Raw genomic sequence first — 20231 nt, 5'->3', positions numbered from 1 at the left:
TGCCTCTGTGTAGCAACCTTGGACTTCTTTGGTGGTCCCCCATCCAAGTACTAGCAAGGACTGACCCTACTTAGCTTCCAAGATCTGATGAAATCAGGCTAGCCTGGGCCATCCAGGTCAGGGCATTTTCCTACAACGCAATCCTTTTTAAACTAGAGAAGCCAAGGATTGAATTTGGAACCTTCCGAAGACAAAGTTGCCAGCGTGGTATAGTGGTTAAGAGTGGTGGACTCTAATTTGGAGAACCAGGTTGGTTTCCCCACTCCTACACATGAAGCCTGCCAGGTGACCTTGGGCTAGTCACAGTTCTCTCAGAACACTCTCAGCCCCACCTACCTCACAAGGTGTTTGTTGTGGGGAGAGGAAGGGAAGATGATTGTAAGTAGCTTTGAAATTCCTTAAAAGGTAGAGAAAATCAGGGTGTAAAAACCAACTCTTCTTCTTCATCTTCTACTACTACTACTAACAACAACAACCACCATCACCAAGCTGCGGCCATACTCTGAATGAATCACATTTCTGGATCTTGCTGGTATGTGATAGAAATGTTTGTAGCTGATATAAAATGCCTAGATTATTCTATCTATGGCTTTTGGAGGCACTGTCCAGTCACATAGTCATCTTAGACCACATGCTCACCTATGGCCACAGTATAACTAGCATCTGAAGAGAACTACACACATGTTCCATGCGCAGACATTAATTTCACAACAAGATTTGCAGTGCAATCCTAAACAGAGTTTCCTTCCCCTTTTAAGTCCATTGGCTTACAAAGGTGTAACTCTCCTAAGGATTGTCCTCCCACCTAATCTTCACAATTGTTTTTGAAAACAAGGTTCAAAAAGAGGTTAAAGGTAAGGCATTGAAGTCTTCAATCCTAAACACACTTTCTTGAGAGTAAGTCCCATTAAATAAATTGAGACTTATTTCTGAGTAGACCTACTTAAGATTGCTTCCAGAATTTTCTTCCCATTGCATTCAGTTGGTCATTCTAGATCTGCCCTTTGGCTCTTCATTTTAGGTCTGAGTTTTCAGGAATTCTTAAAAAGAGATTTGTTATCCCATATGGAGAAAACGTCTTTTAGAAGTTAAAACTGCTTCCTAGCTCCTGCAAATGTCACCTATTATTATGGCCTGACAGAAAACACACATCCCCGCACACAGCCTTGGCATTTTTGAGAAAATGCTGGATTTTTAAAAAAATACAGGAATAAAAAAAATGGTGCCACAGTATACTTGGTTTTTCTCATATTCTTCACTAGCCTTTGAAGAATAAGACTACATGCTTGTCCTTATGTAAAGTCAAATAACAATTGTAGTTATTTATCCAAACTTCCAATGTTAAAATCTCAATAAGGAATGCAATCCCATTACTCTGCAACAGCTAGAGTGCTTAACTTTCAGAGTATTGTGGGGGTGGGAGTGTGTGTGTGTGGGGGGGGGTTAAGAGTGGGTCTTGAACCCTCTTCAGAGCAAGGGCTACCTTAGTGCCTGCTTATGGTACCGGTGCTTGTTAAGCCCTCCCTCTGTTCGCCCCTCCCTCCCTCCCTCTTAACCATTTAGAGTTGTCAACTCCAGGTTGTGAAATTCCTGGAGATTTGGGGGTACATCCTGGGAGAGACATCAGCAGGCTATCCTGCTATGCAGCCCACCCTCCAAAGCAGCCATTTTCTCCAGAACTGAACTGCCATCCTGAGATCAGCTGTAATTCCAGGGCCCCCCTGGCAGCTAGCAGCCCTAAATGGAGTGGTTTAATATGTTTTACTCCTAAAGAAGGGCAAGGCAAGATTTGAGGCTGGCAACCCTATCCACCATTATTAGCCATAGAAAGGGGGGGAACAGTCACCCAGGGCCGTCTTAACAGCATTATAGCACACACACACACACCCCGAGCTAATCAGTGTCCTGGGCCCCCTACCTACACAACCACTCATAGGAATAAAAATGTACATGGCCGATAAAATTATATTTATCGGTGCTTCCAAAACGAACAAGTCCTTTCTTACATGATACTTCAGGATTTATTCTGAATCCAAACCAAATTAACATGAATATTGGTTCTTGTAGGTTATCTGGGCTGTGTAACCGTGGTCTTGGATAACCTACAAGAACCAATGAACTCTGACCATGAAAGCCTTCGACAATAACATGAATATTGTTCATTACCTTTAGTAAAACGCACGCTAAATATGCAAGTCTCAACATACATAGATTAGCATGGGGCCCCACGAGCATAGGGCCCCCATGCTAACCTACGTATTTTGTGACTTGCACATTTAGCATGTGCTTCACTAAAGATAACGAACAATATTGATGGTAGGGTATGAGCTTTCGTGAGCCACAGCTCACTTCTTCAGATCCACTGTGAACAGTATTGATATCAATATTGTCCAGCGCGCTCCTGGGGTCAGACCTGCCCTGCCTCGGTGACTTTAAGGCCGTTTCCCCTCCATCCATCCGGCTCGGCCCAGCGAGAAACATCTGCACCCCGCAGCCCTCGCCGGCTCCGCTGGCGGGATGCTGAGCAGCAGCAGGCCCGGCTCGAGCACTTAGGACCGCTCGGAAGACTCGGCCGCCGGCCGGCTCCGCCAGTGGATCCCAGGAGGTTGGAGCAGAGCGAGCCGGTACCATCTCCGATCGAGGGGGGGGGGAGCGAGGAAGGAGGGGACCAGCCGGCTCCGAAGGGCCCGATCCTCCCCTCTGTGTCTTTTTTGGGCCGGGAAAAGGAGAGGGGCGGGGTGGGGGGCCGCAGGGGCCGAGGGGCAGCGGCCCAGGCTCCCAACTTCAGCACCACGGACAGCGACCGCAGCATTTCAGCACCGCGGACAGCGGCCGCAGCATTTCAGCACCGCGGACAGCGACCGCGGCGCTTCAGCACCACGGACAGCGGCCGCGGCGCCGCAGCCTCCGCCCTGCCGGCTCCGGCGCGGCCCTCGGCGCGGGGCCTTGGGCTCCTTGGGCTGCGGGTTCGAAACCCGCCGGAGTGCGCCGGAGTTGGGGAGGGGTCTCTCCCCGCTGGAACGGAGCGACGCCGAAGAGGAGGAGGAGGAGGAGGAGGAGGAGGAGGAGGAGGAGGAGGAGCCGGGGAAGGCAGAGAAGCGGAGGGAGGGAGGGATAGGGAAGGGGAGGATTTTCCCAGCCGCTCTCCCTCCCTCCCTCCCCCCCCCGGGTTGCTGGTGATGCTGCCTCTGCCGCTCGCCGGAGCCGCGGCAGTCTTTCCTCCTGCTGGCGAATGATGGATGCGGGAGGCTGGAGCCTCTGAGCCAGCTCCTCTGCGGCGGCGGCGAGACGCTCCCATCGCCGGCTTCCCCGGCTGGCTGGCTGCCTGCCTGCCTGGCTGGCTGGCTCGCCCCGGCCGACGGCGCCTCGAGCTGCTGCGGGTGCGCTCCGGGCAGGCGCCGGAGCCGCGGCTCGTCGGAGCGGCCAGGCTGAAGCCGGAGCTCCCCCGCCAGCAGCCCGCGAGGCAGGGCTCAGCCGCAGCGGGGGGGGGGGGGGCAGCTCCGCTACCCTTCGCCTACCCCCCAGTCTCACCCACACACACACACCCCCGGGGGGGTAGCATTCCCACCCCTCTCTTCCACTTGGCTGCCGACTTCGTCGGGCTGTTCCCTCGAATAGCTGCTGAGAGACCTCCGAAGTCCCGGGGACTTCGCTTCGCCCAGGAGTAAGAAAAGAGGAGGCGTTGGGGTTTTTTTTTTTTGGGATCCCCCACCCCAGGTGGAAGGCGACCCCCGCCGAAGCCGGCCGGGGCAACGGAGCGACGGAGAGGAGGACCCGACAGCTGCCTCCCGCATCTGGCGCCTGGGACTAACGGGGGGGCTGGAGGTCCAGGATGGTGGTGGTGCTCCGCGCCGGCTGCAGGGCGGCTCTCTTCCTGTGGATTTTCAGCAACATCAGCTGCAGAGCCCGGACGGCGCTCCCCGCCTCCCGTAAGTCCCTCGCTTCGCGGCCGTCGCGCCCCTCCCGGCGGTGGAGGGGGTGGGACGGGGGTGGGACGGGGGGGAGAGGCAGGAGGCGATCGGCAAGCCTGGTCAGGGCTCGGGCTCGCTTCCGTTTCGGCGCCGGCGACTCCCCGCAGGGGGAGGAGGGCGAATGCGGTCCAGGGTTTTTTTTTGGAGTGTGGGGGGGGTCGACGTGAAGGATGCGCGCCGGAGCCAAGTTGGAAGCCCGGAGATGGGCCGGCCGGTGCGCGGTCGGCTCTCTGGGAAGTTGTTTCTGGCCCGCGCCGAGGGGGCTTTTGCGGTCGTCGGGAGCTTTGCGAGCTTTTTTTGGGGGGGGGGGGATGACTTGTGCTTTTCCCGCCGCGGATCTGGCGGCAGAAAGGCCGGCCCGACCGGAAGGAGGAGAAAGTTTTTGGCTCCCCACCACCACCACCAAAATCCCTGACGTTGGACTTTGCGCCGTCGGCGCCCTTTCCCTGTCTCGGTGTCGCAGGGCAAGACTGGCCGCCGGATGATGGAGCCCAGAAAGGCAGCGGTGGGTTGCGTCCCAAATCGCAACCCCCCCTCCTCCAGAGGGCCTGATTCAGTTGGGAGATCCCCTGGGCGGACTGAAAACGGTGCCGTCGAAAATGACTAGAGATTGGTGGGCGGTTGTCAGAACAAGATCTTTAACCAGCCCTGCCAGGTGATGCTCCAATGTTTGTTTGTTTGTTTGTTTGTTTTAAACCCAAAAACAAACTCACAGCGTTGGATTCAGAGAAAAGCATCTTCTTCCCCAAGCTGGTGTGTGGCTTTATGGGCCAGTTTTAGACTTGAGTTTGGAAAGTGGGGGCCCTGCGTGCTGTTTTCTCTTAATAAATCCCTTTGCGGAGGGAGAGGGGAATCGTCGAAACAGAAGTCTTGGTGTTTGACTCAGCACATTTCCCTCCAGTTAAAAAAAAAAAAAAAATAGTAGAAGAGGTGCTTTATCGCTGGAGGAGAAAACCTCTCAATGGTCTGGAAATCCTTCCCTGAGTCACTGGTAGGCAAGGAGTCTGCAGTTGTTGTTGTTTGAAACCGAAAGAATCGCTCTCTGCACTGGCTCCTAGGAACTTCCGCTGAGTCTTGCTTGATGTGTCCCGGAGTTGAAATTGGGCAGAGAAGCCATCTCCCCAGGCTGACTCCTCTAGAGCTCTGGGATACCCGAATACAAGGGATGCTGTCTCGGTGTCTGTGATGGGTTCAAAACGTTCTGGGCATGTTCACCGGAAAGGACCAAATGCGGCATGCTCACCTAAGAGTGTTCGATTCATGGGTTTGAGCCCTTCCATTTGGCAGCATGCCAACCGAGGCGTACCGCTCTGTGCTGGTGGCTTGCCCCATTTACATTCTGAGCATCGGTTCTTCCTAGGCAGTGAGAGGAGATGGTATGCAACGCAGCAGGCAAGACCCGGTTGTGTCTCCCTCTGGTTGCTGCAGCTTGGCTGTATTAAAGTTGGCGCATTAAAGCCCGTACTTTGAATGCTGGTCTTGGTACCCCGTACCAGATTTCCCAGATGTCTACCTACCCCTGCGGTTATCACATGAACTTGCAGGATGTTTCAGTTGGGTCAGCTCCTGGCGTTGTAGGAGAATGCAGAGAGAAGCCTGCTCACGTGTTCAGTCTTCTAGCCCTTGTTGAAACATTAGGCTTGGATTCCCTCTTCTTGTCTTTTAATCCTCAAAGTTGGACAAGAATGTTGTGTAAACGAGAGACTCAGATGATATATTGTTAATGCTCTGGATGGGCACTGTCTAAAGGTGGTTTCATATTCCCAGATATGATTCCCAGATGTTCCCAGGTATTGTTACATATCCCCAGGTATCATTACTTTGTGACCCTTGGCTGCCTGTCGTGAAAAGTGGGCACTTTGTAAACAGTTCGTGAATAAAAGTGGCTGGTAAGGTAGCAGATGAATGGATACGGAAAGAGAATTAAACCGCACAGGTGCATCTTCTTTCTCAAACCATTATAACCTGGCATATGAAAAACACATGAAATGGAACCCTGCAGAGAAGCACAAAAGTATATTTGCCTTCCAGGTGCTAGCGAAAGAACCATGTAGTTGGGAGATTTTCCTTAGCTCTGAAATTTGGTTATGTCACCCGAGCACTCCAATGTGCAAGCATCCTGGTGGATAAATTCATTCTTCGGGTCTTTGTTTTCCTCTCTGTCTAACTCTGAGTTGCATCACTGTTCTGTTTAGATGGATAAGTTATGCATGACAGTCTGAGGGGGCATTGGAAGGCTCCTAAAGAGCTGCCTGCTGAAAGAAAGACTTATAGATGTGATCCATATCCCACCAAAGCCCACGGCAAAACCTCAGTGATTTCAGTGCAGCTGGTGCTTCAAATAATTTGCAACCCAAGGATCGAGAGTCTTTCTCCCTGCCACTAAACTGCTTATGAGAAGCCAAGCTGCCTTCGGCTGAGTTACGGCGAAGGAAATGGTTTTCATTTATCCTGCATGTCGAAATGAGAAGCAAGAAACTGAATGGCTAAGGGGCTCATAACATGAGCGGTGGCAGGACTGCGCACATGTTGGGGGGTGGAAGTTGGGCTACAGCGCCGTGCATCAAATGTTCAGGGCATTTCAAGCCACTTTAGAGGAGCATCATGAAGACCAAAATAATTAGCTTGGCTTCTGTTGAGAAAGCTTGAGAAAGTACCGTGGTCATTTATTGCCTTTCGATGCAGAAAACAGATCATCAAGTGTTCCTAGGTTTTTAAAACGGTTAAGGGATCTAGTTAAGAGTTTGGGAAAGTTGAACATACTTTGAGTTGTTTTTTAATTCTTCTATGGGATTTGGTTAAGCCTATTAATGGAAACTTTTGTTGACTTTATTTAAAGGACCTTAATACATGTATTTGAATAAGCTTATTTTACACAGAAATAACTTATGCTGGATATTTTCCAGAATTCGAATGTCCCGTAGCGCACATATTTGACGTAAGGCAAACAGGAGTATGTTGATAGGTGACACTTCTCGAATGCAGTGATAAGCAGCAAGCAATTCAGCTGTGTTATATTTCTGCATAAAGTTTAAGGACTAGGTTGTGAAGTCTCTTTAACTATTTGCATCAAGGATAATGAACAGCTTAGCCAGGAGAGGTCATCACAAGACAAAAAGTAAGATGGGAAATAAAATTTAATGCTGGTTCCGACCTCCTTTACTCTGACTTTAGCTGTGATGAGCTAGGGAGGATGGGAATGCAATCGCACTTAGATTGGCGCTCTCTTCATGGGCTCTGCCTGGCAAAATGTCTTTACAATAAATGTAACCAGATGGCTTGCAAGGACTGGTTCAAAACAAGTCCCTTACCTTTGCAGTTAGATTTTATTCAGTTTATCTTGTTTGTGTACAAATGAAGTCGTTCCAGCAAATACCTTGTCCTGTATTTGTTGAGAGCCAAAACCCTTGTGAGGGGAAATAAGTAACATTTTGTATTATAACTTGCTCTTTCACATATATATTTTATGACTAATGAGAACATAGATACATATTGGTGATGGTGCACATTTACATGGAGGTGTCAAACAGGAAAAGGGGATTCAGCACGCTGCCTGGTCTACGTCGGAAGAAGCCTGTCTCCTTTGGAGAAGTAGAAATGAGCAAGAGTCCAGTAGCACTTTAAAGAGTAACAAAATTTCTGGTAGGGTATGAGCTTTCTGAGGAAGTGAGCTGGGACTTATGAAAGTTCTTTATGGTAGTCTTTATGGTGCTACTGGACTCTTGCTCTTTTCTGCTGCTACAGACAAACTAACACGGCTACCCATCATGATCTGTCTCCTTCGGAGAAAGTCTTTTTCTGTTGGAAGAAAATCTAGTAAAAGGGAGTTAGCGGATCCAGCTCTGCGGGAAGAAGTCGTCATCGGATCCAACCCATTGTCTCCAGTGTGAGCCCACCCAAAGTCTCTAAGTGGTGTGGGAGAATGTGAAAAATGGCAATTAAGTATTGTGCACCTCAGCTGATCAATGTCCACATTCTCTGTTTTGTATATTGCTAAGCAGTATATATAAGATGAAGGCTATCCACAATAACTGGGTCCTGTTCAAAACCTCTGGGATCAAATCTCATCGTCCAGGATCCATAGGTGATTTCCCTATTGGCCAGGCAATGTGTGAAAATCCCTGTTAATAATTTGTGCACATTCTTCTCCACATCTTCATGTCACTCTGCACAACTACACCTAACTTGGGGAGGGGGGATCACTTGTCAGATTGTGAGACCTTGTGGAAGTATCCTCTCTTTCAACACAAAAAATGTCCAATGTGTCTGAGTAACTCTGAATATGGGTATAAGTTGTGTTACACCTGAGTAAAACCATACATATGCTCCAATTTGGTGGGAATTGTGGTGTATTTAGCCAGGGACAAGAATGTATCCGCAATTGATATTTGGTACACCTGAACACAACAGTGCTGTCCTGGGAAGAGTCAATGGTTGGGTAATAAGGAATTTGTGTGTACAATTATCTTGCAGGTTTAGTGCTGTGTTCAGTTAAGATGAACCCCTTGCTGAAATAAACCACATGCATCTTGTTACTATGTCTGCAACAGCCTACAAATCGGCACTGGGGAGACAGAATTGAGAACTAAGCTGTTTTAGGCCCCTGTGTAAAGCATATGCACAGGTCAACTTGCAGCCATTCAGCTACATGATGTCCCTGCAGCCTTCTTGACTTGGTTGTCCTTTTAGAGGCTGAGCAAATGTGGGGAGGGGATGAGGAACAGAACCACAAAAAAGCTGGGGGAACAGGTTTCCCTTTGGACGTTTCCCCGATATACACAGAACAGCATTAAAAAAAAAATATTGTGAACATATTTTCATCTCTGTAGTCAGGTCCGTTTCATAGACCCATCAAAGCTCCAAGCAGTAAGAAATCTGGTCTCCCCGTCTCCTCGCCTGCATGCCAAACAATTTCAAAAGATGCTAGACACGAACACTCTTCCTCTATGCTCATTAGCATGGGAGTTCATGTGTGGATTCCCAACAAGGAAGTTCCCTCTCCAAATCCTTGGGTCGACCAGCCCAGGTTTGGGAACCTTTCTCTCTCCTTAGATGTCTCCTGGTGGCTTGTCGATTGAAACTGAATCATCGCTCCTAAGCCACACTGGTCTTGCTAAACTTTACTCTTTGCCTAAGCAATCTCCTTGAGACCAGGCCTATTTAACAAAAGGTCTCAAACACATATGGGGTGAAGCAGGTGAGAAAACAAGCTCATCCCTCAGCCAGTTTCGGAAAAGTTTGGCCCCAAAAGGGGCCCAGCTTGCCTACTCTGTGCTGTGAAGGGGCAGGTAGGTGGGGTAGTTTTCTATGCAAATGGCTCGCAGCATCATCTATGTCTTGAGGTTTCTACTGCCTGCCCTTCCTGCCCCTTTCCTTTGCCATGATTCATGAGGCTAGCTTACGCAGCCCAATCAAAATTTGCCCTTTCTTTATCATTCAAACAAATGATGGTTCCTTGGTGGGAGCCACAGTTAACCTGACCTCTGGTGTACCAGTAGGGTTGCCAACCTCCAGGTACTAGCTGGAGATCTCCTGCTATAACAAGTCATCTCCAGCTGATACAGATCAGTTCACCAGGAGAAAATGTCTGCTTTGGTAATTGGACTCTATGGCATTGAAGTCCCTCCCCTCCCCAAACCCCACCCTCTTTAGGCTCTGCCCCAAAAACATCCTGCTGGTGGTGAAGAGGGACCTGGCAACGCATTGGTAACGATGCATTTAATAGGGGGTCAGTATTTAATGGCAAACAGTGGTGACAGATGCTAATTTTCTGCCCTTCCCAAGCATTTCCCCTCTGTTCTCATCAAGCTGATTACAATGTGCATTGCAATTCTTCATCATTAATTCTTTTTTCCCAATAACCCTTCCACTTTCTTACTGGGAGGTAAGAGAGCTCTGTCCTGATTTGTATCTGATGAAGGGAACTTTGCCTCTGGAAAGCATATAGAGGTTGAGTAGCCCTTATCCAGACATCCAGACTTTTTGAGCCAGCATGCAGGCCCTCAGCATCATGCCAGTTTGCTTTCTGATGGCTCAATGTACATCAAATTATTAAAAATATCATTTAAAATTACATTCAGGCTATGTGTATAAAGCATATCTAAAACATAAATGAATTTCGTGTTTAGATTTGGGTCCCATCCCCAAGATATCTCATTATGTATATGCAAATATTCCAAAATACGGAAAGATCCAAAATATGGACCACTTCTGGTCCCAAGCAGTCTGGATAAGGAATACTCACCCTGTACCTGGAAAATCTTGTTGGTGTCTAAGGTACTCCTCAACTGGAATCTAGCTGGCAATGAATTGTACTCATTGCAGCCTTCCTTTTCTGCATTTCAGTGTTTTCACTATGGCAGATGCAAAGTGACCATAGCTGGGGAAAGACCCCCCACCCAAAAATCAGGCCAGTGGAATGAATGTCACTGTCAGCCCCTAACCAGACATCTTCTGTCTGGATCCAGCACTCATGGTTGCAAATCCACCCTGCTTATGGTTGCCAGCCTCCAGGTAATAGCGGGAGACCTGGAGAAAATGGCCACTTTGGCAATTGGGCTCTATGGCATCGAAGTCCCTCCCCTCACCAAACCCCACCCTCTTCAGGCTCCGCCCCCCAAACCTCCCGCCAGTGGGGAAGAGGGACCTGGCAACCCTAACCCTGCTCAGCGTTTCCTTAACTGATGTAAGTCAGGCAGTGATTTCCATTGGTTCTCTGCATGTGTTCATCACAAGGCTTAAAGGCTGATAGAAAAGAAATGCTGAATTTGCTGGCAATGGCCAATCCATTTTCTGCCATTTGCCCTCGACATTTAGATGGCTCGCCCTCCTATGTTGTGATTTCTCCTTTGCCCAAAGACCTGGAACACATTTCCTCCTCTTCTTGATGTTTATGCTTAGACCCTTTATAATGCCTTTAGATCCAGAGAGCCATGTTGCATCTACCGTAGCTCAGACGGGGACTAACGTGTCAACATTTAATGTTTCAATTCGAAACTGAAAGCTACAGCTACACTTGGATAAGTTTGTGTCTGTCTTTGAGTCCACCAGAGAGCAACGTTTCCTGGAGGAATTCCTTTGTTCTTTCAGCTTGGGCCTTGGAGGAATCCTTGTAAAGCATCTTGTTCAGTTGCTGGAAATATTTAAGACTTCGCACTCTTTCAATAACTCACAGCAAATTAACCAGGCATGCTTTTTTCCTTATTTGAAATGTTCAGGCAGTTGCCTAACCTGCCCCTGTTAAAGAATTGCTAGGCTGAAATAGCATGTTTCAGTCATAGCGCCATTGACTAGCAACTCATATGAAGATATGAAGCTGAGTTATACTGACTTTGACCACTGTTCCATCTAACTAAATTCAATGTACGTTGACTGGCAGTAGCTCTCCACTGTCTCAAGTGAAGGTCTTCCCCAGTTCTGCTTCCTGTGGTTCTTTTATTTGGAAATGCTGGGTATTAAACCCAGGGTCTTCTGTAGGCAAAATGTACCCTCTACCATTGAGCTTGGTGTAGTGGTTAAGAGCGGTGGTTTGGACTGGTGCACTCTGATTTGGAGAACTGGGTTTGATTCCTTACTCCTCCACATGAGTGGTGGAGGCTAACCTAGTGAACTGGATATGTTTCTCCACTCCTAAACATGAAGCCAGCTGGGTGACCTTGGGCTAGTCACAGTTCTCTCGGAGCTCTCTCACCCCACCTACCTCATAGGGTGTCTGTTGTGGAGAGGGGAAGGGAAGGTGATTGTAATCCAGTTTGATTCTTCCTTAAGTGGTAGAGAAAGTCGACATATAAAAACCAACTCTTCTTCTCCTTCTCCCCTAGATTTGCTGACCCTCAGAGGTTTACTTGGCCTGGTTAAATTAAGGTCCAGTTCACACTGTGTCTTGGTAGGTAGGTCGTGTGTGGCTTCACTCTCCCTCCACTCTGCACAGAGAATGCTCTGGTGTGGATTGGGGCCAACACAGTAGAGTGGACAACTTAGGTTGACTAGGTTATGCCTTCTGCTGAAACAGAAGAAGAAGTGTTAGGTTTTATACCCTGATTTTCTCTACTGAACAGTATCTCAAACTGGCTTACAATCACCTTCCCTTCCTCTCCCCACAACATACACCTTGTAAGGTAGGTGGGGGTGAGAGAGCTCCGAGAGAACTGTGACTAGCCCAAGGTCATCCATAAGGCTTCATGTGTAGGAGTGGGGAAACCTAGCCAGCTGTCTCATATACAGTTGCCCTCTTTGCTCTAGCAGCAAGGAAAATTCAGGCCAGGCTGGCCCAACACATTAAAATCGATTAGAGCTGAACTGCAAATTTCATTTACATGTGGTGAGTGAGGAAGAAGTGAGTGAGGAAACCAACCCAGTTCACCAGATTAGAGTCCGCCACTCATTTGGAGGAGTGGGGAATCAAACCTGGTTCTTCAGATTAGAGTCCACTGCTCTTAACCACTACATCACAGTCTTAACCACTTACACGCACACATATACAAGAAGAGTCCTCTGGTTGTTATGGTCCAGTCAGTAATCTCCCACAATCTCTAACATTTGCCATTTACCTCAGTAGGTGTTGTCTGCCCCACTTGCCACTGGTGTGGATTCCTCCTCCTCTTCCTGACCACCTGTGATGCCCCACACGGAATCTCAAGGCCACTGGAGTGGCCCCACATACACTCCCCCCCACATACACACACACACAGGAAAAAAATTATAGAGAATGACAGAGAAAAGCCCCAAATGGGTCTTACTGTGGATGTCTTCTTCTCTTCTATCAGGAGCAGGGACTGGGAGGACTCAGGAGTAATCCTATCCAATATGATTCTAGCAGATTCACACACACATACTCTCTGGCACGGGAGGTTTTGCCTTGGATTTGCCGCTCTCTAGATGCACATTAAGGATTGCCTGCTCCCATTCATTCCAATGGGTGGATTGGGGGGGGCATAACTGGGGATTAATTGCCTTTTAGTCAGACCCCCGGGCCGGGGTAATGGTACGGCCCAACTGCCGAGGCAACCAGACCCCCAGGCCAGGGTGATGGTATGGCCCAACTGCCGAGGCAACCACCAGATCAGACCCCCGGGCCAGGGTAATGGTACGGCCCAACTTGAATGTGTTTTTATAGGCTGTAATGGGCAGATGGGTGGGGGGACCCCTTCCTGGTCCCATAACTCGGGACCCCGTGCCCCAATCGTTACCAAACTTGGGGGTTCTTGCAAGAAGGGTCACCTCAAGCTACGCTGAAAGTTTGTGGCCTCTACTTCCAAAAATGCCCCCCGGAGCCACAAAAAGGTGCGAATGTGTTTTTAATGCCTTTATTCCTGTGGGCAATTTTGGGGGTGGACCTCTTCCAGGCCCCATAACTCAGGACCCCTGCCCCAATCGTCACCAAACTTGAAGGTTCTTGCAAGAACGGTCACCTCAAGCTACGCTGAAAGTTTGGGACCTCTACCTCCAAACATGCCCCCCCAGAACCTCGGAAAGGCATAAATGTTGATTCTGAGCCCCCGAATTTGCCAAATTTATTCAGCAATTGCCCTGAACTCGCCGAATTTGGCTCATTGTTTTCCTGCCTTTTTTGAATTTGGTTCCATCCGAACTAAAAACCGCCAAATCGGGGAAAATTCGGCGGTTTTTCAGTTCGGGAAAAACCGAATCGACAGCCCTAGTCGTCACACTATAGTCAAATAGTACCTCCTAAAATGAAATATCACAACAGTAATAGATCATAGACATATAATCTTTTAAAATTCAACATAAGTAGCTTATGACTCACCATGAGATAGATATCAAAAATGTTTCAACACAACTAAAATACAGATATATAAATTGTGGATGTAACATACAATATCTGCTTATATAACAGAATATAAAGTAATCTTACAGGTATATATTCAACAAGTGATTCAATTCAATGTCAATTAAAATTGTTGATTCAATAGGTAGTGTTCACCAGGTAGTGTTCCATCAAGTCATATTAACAGGTCTTTTAGTGTAAATTTTGACTATAATGTGTCTAGCAGACATTTTTAGTACCTTCTCATTGCCCCCTGTATTTTCTTGGTTATATAACCTCCTGGTAGTAGCTGGAGCTCTCCTGCTGTTACAACTTGCTGTCACTCTGATTTCCAGCTGATAGAGATCAGTTCACCTGGAGAAAATGGCCACTTTGGCCATTGGACTCTATGGCATTGAAGTCCCTTTCCTCACCAAACCCCACCCTCCTCAGGCTCCTCCCCCAAAACCTTTTGCCAGTGACAAAGAGGGACCTGGAAACCCTACACATCTTGCAGGATATGTAGCCCACATGCGGGTGTGTAATTTTTCAAACAACCCAGTTGCCTCAATTTTATAAGATAACTTGATGTTGATATTTTCTGTTGCAGGATGTTATTTTGCTGCTGTTTGGCCCTTGACCAATAATCTTCTGTGTCTTTTGTGTAATATTATTTTAAAACACAATGTAAACCTTTCCCAAATAAATAATATCGAGAGAGTAGACCTAGTTAGTTCTAGGTCATCCGTATCCATTGTTGGATATGCTGCCTGATCCTATGCGAGTTTGCTGGGAAATAAATCTGTATTGAGGAGCACCTGCTCCAAGGAAACAGGCACCTTTTGTTCCCATCTCCCTGCTTCCTCTAACTTTTTTCCACCATCTGAAAAGCTGGTAGGATTGTTAGCCAAAATGCTCAGTTAAGAATTATTATATGGGGGAATTAGCATTCAGTAACCGGCACTGGATATAACCTGCAGGATCTGACCTATGTCTACGGGAGTCCAAACCGTGATTCAAAGAATAAAGCGGAGTCAATGGTTTTAGTTTCAAGGATTTACTTATTACTCATATGTACACGGACACTCAAATAACATGTATACAACAACACAGAGAGCCTAGGAATTAAAGAGAGTAGTATAGAGACGTTTGCCAATGTAGCAGGCCCTCTGAAGACAGGTAATACTGCACCTGGTCCAGAAGAGGAGACGTCCGGGGTTCCGTGGGCTAAGATACTGGGAAAGGGGAAGAAGAGGGATTCCCGGGACTCGACCATCGAGGCGGGAGGGGAGCTTGGTCAGGCTGTGCAAGACCCAAACCAACAGAGTGACAGCAAGTATGCAAGAGGAAGACCTAAGGTAAGGTATGGACTACGGAGACTCCAGTTATACTCTCTCAGGGGGTGGGGGCTGATTGGATTACCCAGGTGGTTCCCTGTGTGAGCAAAGGTGACATTAACACTAATGGTCAGCTACTGGTGGTGGGGCAAAAGGGCAATTGAGACAAACTATTCTACTCTTACTGATTTGCGCAATTCCTGGAGGACCGGGAATCATTCGTAGATGGGATTAATGAGCTGGAACAAAGACGTGTACAGCTGGGTCTGGGGCGGGTCGCTTTGCATAGCCGGGTGAGCGATCCTCTGTTACTGCCATCTCGATGCTTTCCGATGGGCCATCAATCATGCAGATGATGCGGGGAGAGGGGGGGAATTGGGGATGATTACATGCTTGACAATTCCTTGCGAGATGGCTTCTGCTGGAAAGGGCGCACAGGAAAATGGATTCCCTCTGGTTCACAGGAGGGGTTGACCTGGCTGTGGTTCCTTGGCTGCCTGTTTCACGGGACAGGATAGGAGCCCTTTCAGTGGTGATTCAGGCTGGCTGTCATGACTGGAAAGCTGGTGTCATGCATCTGTTGGGGTTGCCATGACCAGTCCGAGAGATTGGCAACCCATTTGCTTACAGGATCCAACCCTCTCATTGATATATTAGTTAATGTAATATTTTTCACTGCACACAGATGACAGTGGAGGTTTGAGATGCTGAATTTTTATTGTGCAACCTTCAAGGCTTCAGACTCTCCCTTGAAAGTAATAAATCCAGAAATATAGGTCATGTATTACATACCTAGACGCTGTATGTATCATATTTTCATATCATGGAAAGTAGTTAAGTAAGTACAAACACTCCTTTGGGGACCACAGTCCATTGACTTCCAAGACTAATGTTTTCCCCATAGAATCCAATGTGGCGTAGTGGTGTGTTGGATCTGGATCTGGGAGACTCAGGTTTTAAACCCCACTCCGGCATGGTAGCTCATAGAATGACCTTGGGCCAGTCACCCTCTCTCAGTCTAACCTAGTCCCCAGGATTTTGGGGAGGATAGAATGGAGGCTGGGAGAGAACCCTGTGTACTGGGTTTCAGAGTTGCCACTTGGGGTGGGGAACTCTCAGAGCTGAGTTCTCTTTCAGTTGTGAGGTGGAAGAAGGGAGGGGGAATGCTCTGCTGGCATTAGAGCCTGGCATTGCTGCACCAGCAGCCAGAGACCGGCGGCCGGCCTGGCACACCGGCGCTGGGGCCACAAACGCCGGCATGCATCTCCCGGACACCAGCGATGCGGGCCCTTGCGCCGGAGTTGGCCTTCATCAGCCTCCAAAGGCCTTTGGGCATGGCTGCCAGCGCGGCTCAGGAATGGGCTGTAACTAGGGTTGCCAACCTCCAGGGAAGGTTCCTAACACTGAGCATGTACCTTTGCCTTGTACTGGTTAATATAAGCAGTGCAAGTGAGATTAATCACTACTCTTCAAGATACTGCTTGATGGGCTTGATGGGCAAGCTGAAGAAGGACAGAAACGTGTGAAAGACTGGCTCCACATACTTGCCACCTCCAGTCCAGGAGTTCTCTTGTCACCTCCAATCTGGGATTTCTTGTCTTTGCCAATTCCATTCCAGGATTTCTTGTTACCGTTTGGGGAGTTGATGCCTTTTGAACTTTGTACGCAGGTACACCCTGCCTTTCTGAATGAACTTATTGGGCTGACAATTATTTGCTTCCTTTTGAATTTGTTACAAGCAATTGTTTTCTGTTTAAATGTGTAATAAGTATGCTATAAGCACCTAAGGAGTGAGTAGTTATCAACCTGTCGTGGTGTTTTAAGAAAATTATAATAAAAGTATGCAAATAGTTAGATATAGTTGCATATGTATTAGAATTTATTGAGCCCCATGCTGGTTGTTGTTTGCAGTTTCTACTATAGCAGCATAGGGTTTTTTGTTTGTTAAAGAATCTCCAGGTGGTGGCTGGAGATCTCTTGCTATTACAACTGATCTCCAGTTGATAGATCAGTTCACCTGGAGAAAATGGCCGCTTTGGCAATTGGACTCTATGGCATTGAAGTCCCTCCCCTCTCCATACCCTGCCCTCCTCAGGCTCTGCCCCCAAAATCTCCAGGTATTTCCCAACCCGAACCTGGCAACCCTAGCTGTAACAGTAGCAACTATACCCGTCCTCTTTTCTTGCCAAGTTTGAAAGTTGACTGAGAGCTCACGCACTTCTCAACTGTCAATGAACTCTGTTGCTTAGAGTTACTCTCATCTTAGACAGTTAGTTGAAACAGTAAGGGGGGAAAGTTGGATGAATTGCTTTTTAATAGAGGTTAAGAGCTGCATTTTGATTCAGCTGAGCTGAGCTGGGGACTACAGGCAGGGGTGAGTTTAAACTATGCCTGTCTTAAAACGCTGGGAAGCCTAACTAAACTGAGAATTTAATTGAGGTTTGCTGGGAGAGGGTTGTGATTGTTGTGCCAGTGCGTGATTGAGGTTGATTGCTGCCTGAAAGCTTGATTGTTACCTTGTTAAATGGTGTTGTGATTGGAGCTTGTGTGTGAGAGGTGGAGGCTGTGAGCATTTAAATTCCAAGGCTTCTGCTTTATTATATTATTCTTTGGTGTTGTAACCCTACCGTTTACTCTCTTGCACTCTTCCAAATAAGAACTGAGTGCCGAAGTTCCTTACCCTGCAGCTATCTGCTGCTAATTCACATAGATATTCAAGTTGCTCGGTACTCCAACTGGATGGAGAGAATTACTCTGCCAAGATAACAAGATTTTATACTCACCCCACAGTTCCCCAGTCACGATCCACAGGCTAAGAGCCACAGGGCAAGAGCAGTGGGGTGCCTCCGGGATCTGTGTTGGGACCAGTACTTTTCAACCTGTTCATCAATGACCTGGAGCAGGGGTTAAACAGTGAAGTAGCCAAGTTTGCAGATGACACCAAATTATTTATGGTGGTCAAAACAAAATCGGACTGTGAAGAGCTCCAGAAGGATCTCTACATACTGGAAGAATGGGCATTAAAATGGCAAATGAGTTTCAGTGTGAGTAAGTGTAAAGTGATGCATATTGGTGCAAAAAATCCCAACTTCACATATAACACTGATGGGATCTGTGCTGGCAGTGAAGGACCAAGAAAGGGATCTTGGGGTGGCAGTGGATAGTTCAATGAAGATGTCAACTCAGTGTGCGGCTGCTGTAAAAAAGGCAAATTCCATGCTGGCCATAATTAGACGAGGAATAGAGAATAAAACTGCTGATATCATACTGCCCTTGGACAAATCTATGGTGAGACGACACTTGGAATACTGTGTACAGTTCTGGTCACCACACCTAAAAAGGGATATTACAGAGCTTGAGAAGGTGCAGAAAAGAGCAACCAAAATGATTAGGGGACTAGAGCAACTGCCCTATGAGGAGAGGTTAAAACGCTTAGGACTGTTTAGCTTGGAAAGAAGGCGGCTGAGGGGAGACATGATAGAGGTCTATAAAATTATGCATGGTTTGGAGAGAGTGGACAGGGAGTTCCAGGCATTTCCCAACCTGGAGCTGGCAACCCTACACCTGAGTCATACAGCACCTCCTGATGGATGATGAAGCCCTTAAAAGTGAATTGCACCAATGATGAGTTGTCCCTTCTCATTTTTAACTTCTCAGTTTCTAGCAGCAATTGTTCAACATCCCTGGTGCCTGAGAAGCATAATGAAACTTCCAGATAAATCCTCAGAAATGACACACCCGTTTGATCAGTATGTGCCGCATTTTTCAAGGGTCACGCGGCTCCACAGTCATGCCACTGTCATAGCAGCAATTATGCTTCAGAGCTCATTCCTTTATGCATTTCATGCCCCAGGTTCAGCAAAGCACACATTTAGCAAGACCATTGCATTTCAGCAACTCCTTAAGTGGTTTGCTGAAACAGAGTGGCCTGTTGAATTGGGGCTTCGAGACGCGGCGACTCTTAATAGCTTTTGAATGATTTTTTAGTTACATTTCTCCCTGTGTATATTTCAATTATTAATGGTGCAATTTTTCCCCTGCAGGTTATTTAGTTGGAATGGGGGAGAGAGGGGAAGGAAAATCCAGCAAAGCTATAATTCATATGGTGTGGCTTTCTCGATAGCCCATGTCTTTCTGAATTGGATGCTGGTTGGATATTCTTCCTTATGAAAATGATTCAACACTTGATAGATCAGGGTCAGATATAATTTAAACATTGATGTAATGTACAAGAGCAGAGGTTTCTGGAAAGTGCTGTCAACTTGCAGCTGACTTACAGTGACCCCATAGGGTTTTTCAAGGCAAAAGAGGTTCAGAGGTGGTTTGCCTGCCCCTTAGGGTTGCCAACCTCCAGGTACTAGCTGAAGATCTCCTGGTATTACACCTGATCTCCTGCCGATAGAGATCAGTTCGTCGGGAGAAAATGACTGCTTGGGCAATTGGACTCTCTGGCACTGAAGTCCCTCCCCTCCCCAAACCCCACCCTCCTCAGGCTCCGCCCCAAAAACTTCTCGCTGGTGGTGAAGAGGGACCTGGCAACCCTACCCATGGAGCCTCACAAGGTTCCATCTTGTCCCTCATGCTTTTTAACATGTGTGTGAAATAGGGTTGCCAACCTCCAGGTACTAGCTGGAGATCTCCTGCTATTACAGCTGATAGAGATCAGTTCACCTGGAGAAAATGGCTGCTTTGGCAATTGGACTCTATGGAAAACCTCCAGGTAGTAGCTGGAGATATCCTGCTATTACAACTGATCTCCAGCTGATAGAGATCAGTTCACCTGGAGAAAATGGCCACTTTGGCATTTGGCACTTTGGCCTGAACCCCACCTCCTCAAGCTCCACCCCACAAATCTCCTGTTGGTGGGAGGGACCTGAGAACCCTACTTTCAAGGCAGGTTTGGTTTTTTTAATTAGAATCCTTGGATGATCGCATTACAATGTTGGAATGTTAGGCCTGTTTGTCGGTCCCAATGATTTTTTTAAATGTATGGATGTGCGAGTATATAATTGTCCATATGCAATTCTACAGAAAGGCAGTGCTGAGCAGTAATTATATTGGATTCTCAAGTAGCCGACAGCTCAGCTGGTCATTAAAAACATGTGCAGAGTGCAGGAGGCAAGATCAAAACTAGGTATTTGTGTAGTTGATGTTTTC

General features: G+C 47.6%; 1 protein-coding gene across 1 annotated transcript in view; it reads left to right on the top strand.

Moving 5' to 3' along the window:
• Positions 1 to 3832: 3832 nt before the first annotated feature.
• Positions 3833 to 20231, top strand: part of LOC130484131 (contactin-associated protein-like 2) — a 490648-nt gene continuing 474249 nt past the window's right edge. The window contains exon 1 of the mRNA XM_056857036.1: positions 3833 to 3929. Coding sequence (XP_056713014.1) covers positions 3833 to 3929 — 97 coding nt within the window. The remainder of the gene's footprint in view (positions 3930 to 20231) is intronic.

Source organism: Euleptes europaea, chromosome 11 (assembly GCF_029931775.1).
Source record: "Euleptes europaea isolate rEulEur1 chromosome 11, rEulEur1.hap1, whole genome shotgun sequence".
Lineage (NCBI taxonomy): Eukaryota > Metazoa > Chordata > Lepidosauria > Squamata > Sphaerodactylidae > Euleptes > Euleptes europaea.
Note: the sequence above shows the minus strand (reverse complement) of the source record. Positions and strands in the feature narration are given on the sequence as shown.